General features: G+C 33.9%; 1 protein-coding gene across 1 annotated transcript; it reads right to left on the bottom strand.

Annotated features, from left to right (window-relative positions):
* Window positions 1-2,879: 2,879 nt before the first annotated feature.
* Window positions 2,880-9,210, bottom strand: LOC110448586. The gene is made up of 6 exons (XM_021494911.1): window positions 9,048-9,210; window positions 7,137-7,290; window positions 6,512-6,891; window positions 4,736-4,834; window positions 4,242-4,336; window positions 2,880-3,238 (listed from the first exon to the last, which is right to left on the bottom strand). The coding sequence occupies exons 1-6, from the start codon at window positions 9,124-9,126 to the stop codon at window positions 3,020-3,022; spliced, it is 1,026 nt and encodes a 341-aa protein (XP_021350586.1). The 5' UTR covers window positions 9,127-9,210; the 3' UTR covers window positions 2,880-3,019.
* Between the last annotated feature and the right edge of the window lie 2,780 nt (window positions 9,211-11,990).

Below are 11,990 nucleotides of genomic sequence, written 5' to 3'. Positions count from 1 at the left end.
AAGATGTTTATTTTGCTTATCACAAAAGCATGTTCTATGCTGCGAGCAAAATAAAAGTTTATCTGTAATTGTGTAAACTAATGAATTTACATTATCGACCCTTAGATTTCAATCACGTTCCTAATTGACCCCCCTTTAAATATTTATCACGATCATAATGGATCACCTCTTAGACTTTTATCACGATCCTAAAGGATCCACCCTTAGATTTTTATTATGATACAAACGGATCCATCGTTAGATTTGTATCACGATCCCAATGGATCCTCTCTTAAAATTCTTATCACGATCATTAAGGATCCATCCTAAGGTTTTTATCACGATCCTAAAAGATCTACCCTTCGATTTTTATCAAAATCTCTAATGCCCCCCCCCCCCCCCCCCTCAGTTTTTATCACGATATTAACGGATCCACCCTTATATTGTTATCACGATACTAATGGATCCACCCTTATATTGTTATCATTATACAAACGGATCCATCTTTAGATTGTTATCACGATACTAACGGACCTTTAGATTGATATCACGATACTAATGGATCCACCCTTAGATTGTTATAACTATACTAACGGATCCACCCTTAGCTTATTATCACGATATTGACGGATCCACTCTTAGATTGTTATCACGATACTAACGGGTCCATCCCTAGATTATTATCACGATACTAACGGGTCCACCCTAAGATTGTTATCACGATACTAACAGGTCCATACTTAGATTGTTTTCACGATACTTACGGGACCATATTTAGATCGTTATTATTATAATGACGGATCCACCCTAAGTTTGGTATCATGGTACTAACGGGTCCATACTTAGATTGTTATCACGATATTAACTGGTTCATACTTACATTGTTATCATTATACTAACGGATCCACCCTTAGATTGTTATCATTATACTTACGGATCCACCCTTAGACTGTTATCATTATACTAACGGGTCCACCCTTAGATTGTTATCACGATACTAACGTATCCACCCTTAGATTGTTATAACGATACTAACGGGTCCACCCTTAGATCGTTATCGCGATGTTAACGGGTCCACCCTTAGATTGTTATCACGGTACTAACGGGTCTACCCTTATATTGTTTTCGCGATGTTAACGGGTCCATACTTAGATTGTTATCATTATACTAACGGGTCTACCATTCGATTGTTATCACGATACTAACGGGTTAGTACTTAGATCGGTATCACGATACTAACTGATCTAATCTAAGACTGTTATCACTATAATAACGGATCCACCATTATATTGCTATCACGATACTTACGGGTGCATACTTTGATCATTATCACGATGCTAACGGATACACCATAAGATTGTTATCATGTTACTAACGGGTCCGTACTTAGGTTTTTATCACAATACTGATGGATCCATCCTTAGATATTTATCACGATCCTAATGGATCCACCCTCAGGTTTTTTTAACCCCGATATTAACGGATCCACCCTTAGATTGTTATCACGATACAAACGGATCCATTCTTAGATTTTTATCATTATACTAATGGATCCATCTTTAGATTGTTATCACGATACTAACGTATCCTCCCTTAGATTGTTATCACGATACAAACGGATCCATTCTTAGATTGTTATCATTATACTAATGGATCCATCTTTAGATTGTTATCACGATACTAACGGATCCACCCTTAGATTGATATCATTATACTAACGTATCCACCCTTAGATTGTTATCATTATACTAACGGATCCACCCTTAGATTGTTATCATTATACTAACGGATCCACCCTTAGATTGTTATCACGATACTAACGTATCCACCTTTAGATTGATATCATTATACTAACGTATCCACCCTTAGATTGTTATCATTATACTAACGGATCCACCCTTAGATTGTTATCACGATACTAACGTATCCACCTTTAGATTGTTATCATTATACTAACGGATCCACCCTTAGATTGTTATTACGATACAAACGGATTCATTCTTAGATTGTTATCATTATACTAATGGATCCATCTTTAGATTGTTATCACGATACTAACGGATCCACCCTTAGATTGATATCATTATACTAACGGATCCACCCTTAGATTGTTATCACGATACAAACGGATCCATTCTTAGATTGTTATCATTATTCTAATGGATCCACCCTTAGATTGTTATCATTATACTAACGGATCCACCCTTAGATTGTTATCATTATACTAACGTATCCACCCTTAGATTGTTATCATTATACTAACGGATCCACCCTTAGATTGTTATCATTATACTAACGGATCCACCCTTAGATTGTTATTACGATACAAACGGATCCATTCTTAGATTGTCATCATTATACTAATGGATCCATCTTTAGATTGTTATCACGATACTAACGTATCCACCTTTAGATTGTTATCATTATACTAACGGATCCACCCTTAGATTGTTATCACGATACAAACGGATCCATTCTTAGATTGTTATCATTATTCTAATGGATCCACCCTTAGATTGTTATCATTATACTAACGGATCCACCCTTAGATTGTTATCATTATACTAACGGATCCACCCTTAGATTGTTATCACGATACTAACGTATCCACCCTTAGATTGTTATCACGATACACACGGATCCATCTTTAGATTGATATCATGATACTAACGGATCCACCCTTAGATTTACATCACAAAATATAAGCCTCAACTGAGGTCATTACAACAAGGAGTATTTAAATAAATATTTCGATACTAGTTAAGTGTGGCACCTCAAAATGACACTGCCCATTAATCACTATAATGAATCGATACTTGATTAGTTAATAATGTCAACATTCTCTATATAACTGTGTAATCTAATATCAAATAACCCGACATGATAACTAACAAAACATGGCTTTGAAGAAATATTTATTGAGTTAGGTTAAAAAGAAAAATGTAAACAAAATGTATTAAGAAAATATAATATTGTAGTAATGAGAACAGTGAGAGGTGAGAGTACAACAAGGAAAAACTGTTGATTTGTTAACCGTTGATTACGCTGCAGCTCCAGGAACGTATTCCTTCCAGATTTTGTTAGCAAGGGCATCGCCAAATGCAGCATTGGTGTAGTCGTTGATGTCCAGTATTGCGTTGGTTTCTGTGTACTCATTTGAAGCAGCACCAGCTCCAATACTGTAGGTGACAGTGAACGGCTTCACAGTAAAAATTTTCTGTAGAGGTTTACTAGTTGTATCATCTGTATTGAACGACACCTGTAAAAAAAAAAACATAATTCAATGATAATAATTCAAATGCGTTTTATTATATTAATAGTATAACGTTATATTTGAGAGCAAACAGTTTTTTTTTATTATTATTATAATGATTATTTTAAGTTTTAAAAATATATTTTATTGATTTAGATTATTTTATAGAAACCGGTTTTCATTAATTAAGTCACATAATAAACAATTCGTTTGGTTTTTCCCTGTGTAACAAATCATAATTTTGTAACATATATACCCAATGTTAAAATAGAAAACTATGGTCATAAATTTTACACACAACGAAAATGTAAAAAAAAAACATTGAAACTAACACGCTTAAAACAGATATAGGGGAATAGTATTAAGTCATGATAGCAACAGCTACATTTTTTTTTTTTTAAAACAAAGTCCCATTCCGTTTATTAATTGTAACTAGTTCTAATTGAAACGAGGACATTTACATAAATACAAATGACGCATTGCAAAGAATTTACATTGCTGTTATACCCTTACAAGTTAAGTTGTAGCAAATTCAGACAAAGAGAAGGACAGTTGGCATCACCTTGGCGTACACCCATTACTTTGTCAATCATTTATAGACCACGACGGCCATGTTTGATGACGATCGGAAAAAAAGGAACGTGTTGCGCATATTTTCATATGTCTACGAATGCTTATCTAAAATTTCATTTGTATCAAGATAGTAGTTTCTGAAAAAAAATCTCTGGACGCTATTTTGCGGGAAAAATATAAGGAAAATGCAGAATAATAATCATAAGATGAAACGCAGCAAATTCGTTTTGGGGACTTAATAAAACGACAATATCAAGAGAAGCTGCAAGTTATTCTGATAATGCGAGTATGAATATTAATAACAAATATATTATTATATATATTATCAAATAAAAATATATAATAGAATGAACTTAAAACGATCGATCTCCGTTCACTTTTAATGAAAGAACGCACGTCTTTTGAATTTGCATTATAATTCTGATTATGGATTTACCTTGGTAACGATAGCGTTTTCATCTGCCAGCCACTGGAAGACGTTTGATGCATCGACGTATTCTTCAAAGATGTTGAATAATTCTTGTCCGCACACTGTTTTTGAAGGGTAAACAAACATCATTGAATGCTATTTTTACTTTGGACATGGTGTTACTTAGATAGACAATAGGAACTTATATTGTTTACGATATTTTCCTTGTTTTCATTGAATTATGGAACTCTTCTTTAAACGAAATACGTACTTAAGTTATATGATATATATTCTTCACCAAAACTTAACCTCGCATCAAAATAACAAAATCATTTGGTTTTCACAAATGAATTTTAGAATTATGTTTTCATATATTCGTAACAAATTGCATGCTATCATTTTAGCAACTACAGAATGTAATATATTATGTAAGTATCACTTATTGTGCTTTATCTGTAGGGTCATTGACAAAGAGAAGCTACGTATTTGTAAGTGGTATTGATGTTATCAGAAATACTAACCAGCCCTCCGGATCTCCTCTGCAGTTAACTTGTCGCTGTCAATTTTGTCGCAGGAAGGACAAACCGATGCTGCCCTTCTCCTTCTGCGTCCGAACAAATCTGCAGATACGTGAACATTTGTAGAAAATTAGCTCAATTCCATACAATTTATAAATAGCAAAACAAAACAAAAAAAACCCAGTGAGTATGGTTAATGAATTCAAGTATATATCACCCCTGAAGATGCATTTGACCTCTTCCAGTTCAAGCGTTGGAATAGTTCATTATGAAATTTCAAGGATGAAAGAGTAAATAGGTTATATATGACTCCTAAATTGTATCAACAGCACATGCCAGTTATATATAATACACACAAAGCTTCATATGACAGTTACTCCTTATATATAACACCTCGATATGGCATTTAAATGTTAATTATGAATATACAGTAGTCTAGACCAGTCTAGCCCTCTAGCATCACCAATGAATCATGGAAGGATGAAACAGATGTATGGTGCAGTGTCATTCATTTTGGCATTCTGTGTGTATTACTGAATTTTGAAGGTGCAATCACCTGTGTGTGTTTTTTTTTGTTTTTGTTTTAAATTTTTAGGTTCAAATATTTTATTCCCCCAGCCATTTTTTTTTCATAAATATGTATATACATATACTGCTTCCAAGCAGATATATATACATATATAAATATTTTGATAGGGGATGCCAGGGTTGGGCAGCCCTGGAGTAAGCCCCTGAACAATATGGTGTCCTCACACAGGAGGGTTCTCATTCAACATCCATCAGTCAAACAATAACTAAATAAATAGGAAGGGCAATGGGAAAATAAAATATTTGTAAACAGAGTACAGGACAAGAACACAAAACATACTTCTTTCACACCCCAACAAATTCCATATACAACATAATATTACAAGCAAGGATAAACATAGCACGTCTAGTATAAACAAAAAACATAATACACATACAAATACATCTACATATATACTCATACACACATACATGAGACAGACAGACAGACAGAGACAGACACACAGACAGACAGACAGACAACTACCCCGACAGGCAGACATACAGACATGCAGACAGACAGACAGACAGACAGACAGACAGACAGAACCAGACACACAGACAGACAGACAGAACATACATACATGTATACATTGAGACAGACTTACATACATTGAATCGGATGTATCATTATGCACGCATAATTTCGAGCAGTTAAGAAACAGTAATAAATACACTGTGCAAACTGTCAGATGTACATAATTATATATACACATGTGTATGAATATTTCTATGACACATGCATGCATTGATATGGACATATACTGACATAATTTTCGAATAGCATTTTATACCTGTGTGTGTGTGTTACGTTCGTCTTCTGAACAGCTTCATATGAAAGCTCAACTATTTGCATATGAACTTAATCACCTACACGTGACAGCTTAATAGTCTATGTAAGTAGCTACATTTCACTACTAGATATTAAAGATGGTGATATATGTCTGATGTATACATACAAAAACTAACAGATTAGCTCAATACTATGTATAACCCGTACAGTAGTATTTGTTTATTGTATTAAATGTATCAATAATATATTTCTATTGAATTTATGTTGGGTGTAATTGTGTTCTGGGAATTGAGTTACACTTTCTCTATTTCTGACCAATATTATTTTTTAACTTGTTAAGATACTAATTCTTCGTTGCACTCTTTTAAATATAACTATAAATTTACTATATTTTTATGAATATATAATTGGATAATTACCTTTCAAAGAGTTACCAAAACTTTTGAAGCCATTGCCGATTGTTTTGCCTACTTTCGGTATCGTGCCGGTGAAGAATGTGCCTAATTCCTTTCCTACATTTTTAGTAACTCCAGGTAATGTGCCGGTGAAGAAGGTACCAAACTCCTTGCCAATATTTTTGGCAGTGTTCGGAATCGTACCAGTGACAAATTTACCGACCTCTTTTCCGACGTTTTCGGCTGTCTTTGGAATGGTGCCTGTAATAAAATTTGGGATTTTCTTTGCGAAATTCAATCCTTTACCAAACTTGTCCAACCCAGTACGGAAGGGGGCTGGGATAATACCTAAAATAACTTGATCAAATCCGACACTTCCTGGTGAATGGCCAGAATTTTGGTTTCTGTAAGAATATAAATAAGAAATGTTGATACATAATACGCCTGAATATACCACAGAGTACAAAGATGGAATCATAGTTCAAAGGCAACACAACATAATAAGAAAGGAAAACTTTATGCTCTTATACACCAAACCCACTGCAAGTATTTAAACTATCGCAACACATTAGCATATTTATACAAAATATTATGTACCTAGGAAATGGATTAAAAATGTCCGTTGTTCCCTTTATTAGTGGATAGATACCTTTTAATACAGGCCAAACAGGTATCGATCGTTGTGTTGATTTTCAGTTCGCATTGTCGTGATGCGTCCTCAAGTTTTTTCTCCAGAGCAGGAAAATCGTCATTGTATCTCCGCTGAAAATTTATTACTACATAGTAATTGATTTCTGTGGCCTCTGTACAAAGAAAAAGAAAACAAATTGAGTATACCAAGCATGTGAAATGTTTTCGTTTGACACAAGTATGAAACAAGTTATGATTTAAATTGAGTAATGGGCATTTACCAAACTAATAAGAACACACAATGTATACCCCATTTATGTCATGCAGATAAGAAAACTGATTCTTCAACACTTTACAGGCGCATTCCCGCTGTTGTCTGGAAAAGATAAACCATTTTATAGCCTACCAAGGGAAAGACAGCGCACACGCACTGTTATTCTGAAAACGTCACCATCGCGTCATCATTTTATGCAACGCTACCATGATTCGTCATCAGTTTTGTCGCGCATATATAATTGCGCGGTACATAGGGTTAACGATTGCAACTTTTGTTTCACAGTAGCAAGTATGACAGAAAAATAACAAATCACTCCTGTGTTATGCAGACGGAGAAAACTCAACCATTTCATATTGTGTTTGATACATTGTTAACCCTTTCACCACTGTAGACCATAATCGACTCAACCAAATCAATGCATGGTATAGTTTACTGAAGTTACATAGGGATGAAAGGGTTAAATATAACTAAATTTGTAACCGTATACAAACTTGTCAAACTTTTTTGTCCTTGTGAGTCGATGCATTTTTACATAATTTATGTTATGTGTAACCGTATACAAACTTAGGCTTATTATACAGTTTGCTTGTTTTCAAAACTAGATGGGCTTGCTCAACATCAATGAAACGAAGAAATATGTTATCTTCTGAGCATCGACTCCGGAGCGATAAGTGTTCTGTAGCTGCAATTTATCCAGCTGTTTCACACGACAACGTGGCGAAGAAATACGCATATATTTACATGTTTGCTTAGTACACGTTTTACTTTGCTCACTACAAAATCATAGTTTTCACTAGGACTTTTTCTGCCGAAGCCTGAAGACATCCTTAAATCAATGAACACAGTCAGCTAAAAACAATTTTCGTTGCCTTGTAACTCAATAGTTAAAAAGAATAGAAAATAAAAGTTATTAACCGTACAACTAAAACTGAAAAGTACACGAACAATGATTAACAACTTCTATTATCAACATGCATTTATAAGTAAAAAGATATCATAAATATATTAATATCAACAAGTTGAAAAATCAATTAAAGGGAGGAAACATTTTTGATAATTAATTATACGTTAATTATAGATACTTGAATTAAACAGCAAGATATGTTGGTATAGGGAAAGTATGTTCGAAATGTCACTCTTTGAATACTGTGATCACAGTCCCCGTTTGAAACACATACCGAACATTCCAGGCAGATAATATTTATTTGACGAATGTTTGTTCGTATATTTAAATAAGATATAGAATTCAGTAACTGTTTTTTCGTTTCCATTTTTAGATTGCCCGCATATTAATTACAGTCCCTGCTGATTTCAAATGGTGTAATATTGCGGTTGTATTTTAATGGCTCCGAAACCGATGTCGAGAGAACATTGAAACAGGAATTATCAGGCAAATGGAGGATCGCCATTTAAATAAATAAATAAATCGGGTATCTATTTTATGCAATGATAGTACGTTATTTTTGACATCATAATACATTTAAATGCAAGTCTTGCAATCAGAACATTAAAAAAGTATTGAATAAGAATTCTTGTCTAACGACTCCTGACTTTTACATATTTCTTCAGCTACAAAATAACTGGTTAAATTTTAATGTTGTGATAATTTCATTTGATAAGTAGCATAATCAAATATATAAAAAAAAAACTTACTATCATCACTATCATGGACGACTGCGGATGTCAACCCCAAGTTGAGCAGGACCAGGCACAAACAAGCTGACAGGATCATGGTTGAAGTATGTTGCCCTCTTTTAGGTCAGAATAGTTTTTCACAATGTACACCCCTCTTATATAGCGTTCACTCTGGAATAGGCTGGGCATTCCATTATCACAGCCTACGCAGATGATGTACAGATTCTAGGAATATGATCACGTGATCAACACAGAGGAGGAGTTCTAGGAAAAAAGCAAAACGCGTCCTGAACCTTATCAACACAAAATAACATGTTGATTGTTTTTCATGAAATAAGTTCAAAGGTACCAACCTGACCTAAAAAAACACCTGTGTGTAGTAATCACTGGACGTTAAAACCCCAAAGATGAACCAAATTATGCCATAAACAATCAAATTGTTATTGTTGCTAAAACTGATGATATGCGTGTCGGCACATTAAACCAGGAGATACGCGGCTAAAATTCACACACCATTAATTATACCTTCACGTGTGTCAGTGACGTGCTGTAACTAGAAATAACAAGGCTATGCTGTAATATGTAATATACATGTAATGCAGTTTACATTAAAACCGTAATACTTGGTACCTAATATTATTTGGTTTTCAATATATGTTATATATATAAATATATATATGGGTCTTATGAGTAATAACGACAGTATGATCCAATATTGGCACTGTATCCGAACTAACAAATGTTGGTTGGATGCTTATTACTTAAATAGATACATGGGCAAAGTAATAATAACGAGAGTGCAGACAAAGAAATTTGTCTGCACTCTCGTGATTACTTCTTTGCCCGTATATATATATATATATATATGAACACTAAACCAAGTAATATAGCTCACAATTTAAAGTTGTTTCGGTTATTACATTATAAATGTAATTACTCGATTTTGTATCATTATTGTTCCTGCTATTTCTACGAAATAATAAAATTAATTGTTGGGTTACTGTTTATCCGATGTGTGTTATCTTGTTTTTATTATATATATATTTAAGATACTATAAATATATACTATATATTTCTTTGTCTGCACTGTCGTTATTACTTCTATATAACAGTTTGCTCCAGAAAGTCACATGCTATGTTAATCATTTCTTAACTGAACACGAATTGTCGACGTATATAAGTTTTATGGTGAGCAGGCTGAGGACCTGTGTTTTCTTATACTTAACGTTTAATGAGAATAACTGTCCTTCTAATTTAGTTTCATTTGTAGCATTTTAATTCCAATGTAAGTATGCGATTTTTAAAACGCACATTTTTTAACCATAACAACGCTCATTTTTTAACCTAACTGCACGAGAAATGAAACCTGCTTGAGCAAAATGGCAAGCTTCATCATTTCCTATTGTTCAAAACGAAACCGCATATTCATTATCAATATTTCCATTTAAGGATCCAAGTAACACTGTAAAATTGTAATTAAGCATAAGACACTGCATTTCCAGCATGATCATATCTTTGATAAATCAGTTTAAAAAGATACCAATACGATATTTGAAGTTAACAATATAAAATCAACAACAGTGATCTGTGTGTAAAACAAATTCAGGGGAGACAGTCCAGGAGTCCCGCTTTGGACTTGAAATTGTTTTACTATCACTTCAATAGGCTGAGCTAGCCGGTCGATTGAATTGTCCTGGGACAACTGAGCTATAATTATGTCATAAACGGAACTAAGGGGATTAAATATTTACAAAAAATTACAGTAAAGTGAAACAGGGATCCATAAAGAAGAAGATGTTTTTATCGTTATGAAGTGTTAAAGGATTAGAGGCGTAAAGGGTCATTTCTGCTCTCACAGGGGATAAATGAAGTACGCAAAAATGAAACGACAAATGGTTTAGGAGATATGGCATTACAAAGAGAGACATAAATCCGCATTTTCATAATTAAATGCGTGAATATCGACTGTTGTGGGGTATTTATTTGAAAATTTGCAATTTTGAAGCAAATTAGTTAAACACTTTTTAATGTTTAAAAGCCTCCGCATGAACCAAACAAATACATATTTGACATTCTTAAATATTGTCATACAAGTTCATTTGTAGAAGGGAAGTTTTGTTTGTCACATTGGGAGGCTTTCATTTCTGCTTTCCAGTTGTCCAAAAACCTTATTTTGGCTATTTATATATAGCAACGCAATTTAGTTGATATGGCAGGCCATCTACGCATACGCATTGAAAAAATCTGCTCCAAGAAAGAAAGCCCTAATTTACCAATATGATGTTTATTACAGAAATTGTTAAATGCATTCAAGTTGAAATTTTTACTTTTCATGGGGCCAGAAATGACCCATAAAGTCCCAGGTCCTTTAGAAAATTGTATACATCATCATGCAAAGACTCCACAATCTTTTTTAAGTTATTCCATTTGGGACCTTGCCCTTCAGTCCCAAGGGAAGTTTCACTCTTCCTTTACATAACTATTTATTCCAGGGTATCTAAGATCAATGATGCTCATAAACAGTTGGTTTGAGATCCGTTGGCCCAATGATGATCAAGACAAAATTTTGATAAAAGCTTTTTACCAATAATTAATTAACATGGTTTTCAAGATTTATCTTTCTTTTCCCTATTAATCCCCTCCCTTTGTCGCTAGGAGGGTTACATCCTCCATTTATACAATATTAAGTCCATTTAGGCAAAGAATGATCCAGACTAGATTTGGAAAAAGTTATATATCCATACTGAAAAAAGTAGAATATTTAAATTAAACAGTTTTTCGCCTGTTGTGTTCCGCATCTATTACCAAAGCTGGTCCACAACCTCCTTTCGTGAACCATTGGAAACATTTTGCCCAATAATTCTCAGACCTTAGAAGATCCCTGTACCGGCACTAAAGGAGTAGCATTTTAAGTACTTTAGCTTTGGCATTTCGGCCACTCAAGGTGTGGAGGTGGCGATG

Source organism: Mizuhopecten yessoensis, unplaced genomic scaffold (assembly GCF_002113885.1).
Source record: "Mizuhopecten yessoensis strain PY_sf001 unplaced genomic scaffold, ASM211388v2 scaffold4121, whole genome shotgun sequence".
In the NCBI taxonomy this organism is placed as follows: Eukaryota; Metazoa; Mollusca; class Bivalvia; order Pectinida; family Pectinidae; genus Mizuhopecten; species Mizuhopecten yessoensis.
Note: the sequence above shows the minus strand (reverse complement) of the source record. Positions and strands in the feature narration are given on the sequence as shown.

Bases quoted from the DNA above. Each gene is read 5' to 3' on its own strand.
- LOC110448586 (XM_021494911.1), bottom strand. From the start codon at position 9,126: ATGATCCTGTCAGCTTGTTTGTGCCTGGTCCTGCTCAACTTGGGGTTG. The intron at 7,291-9,047 runs GTAAGTTTTTTT...TTCTTTGTACAG, and splicing joins CGTCCATGATAGTGATGATA to AGGCCACAGAAATCAATTAC. The intron at 6,892-7,136 runs GTATCTATCCAC...ATATTCTTACAG, and splicing joins TGTTTGGCCTGTATTAAAAG to AAACCAAAATTCTGGCCATT.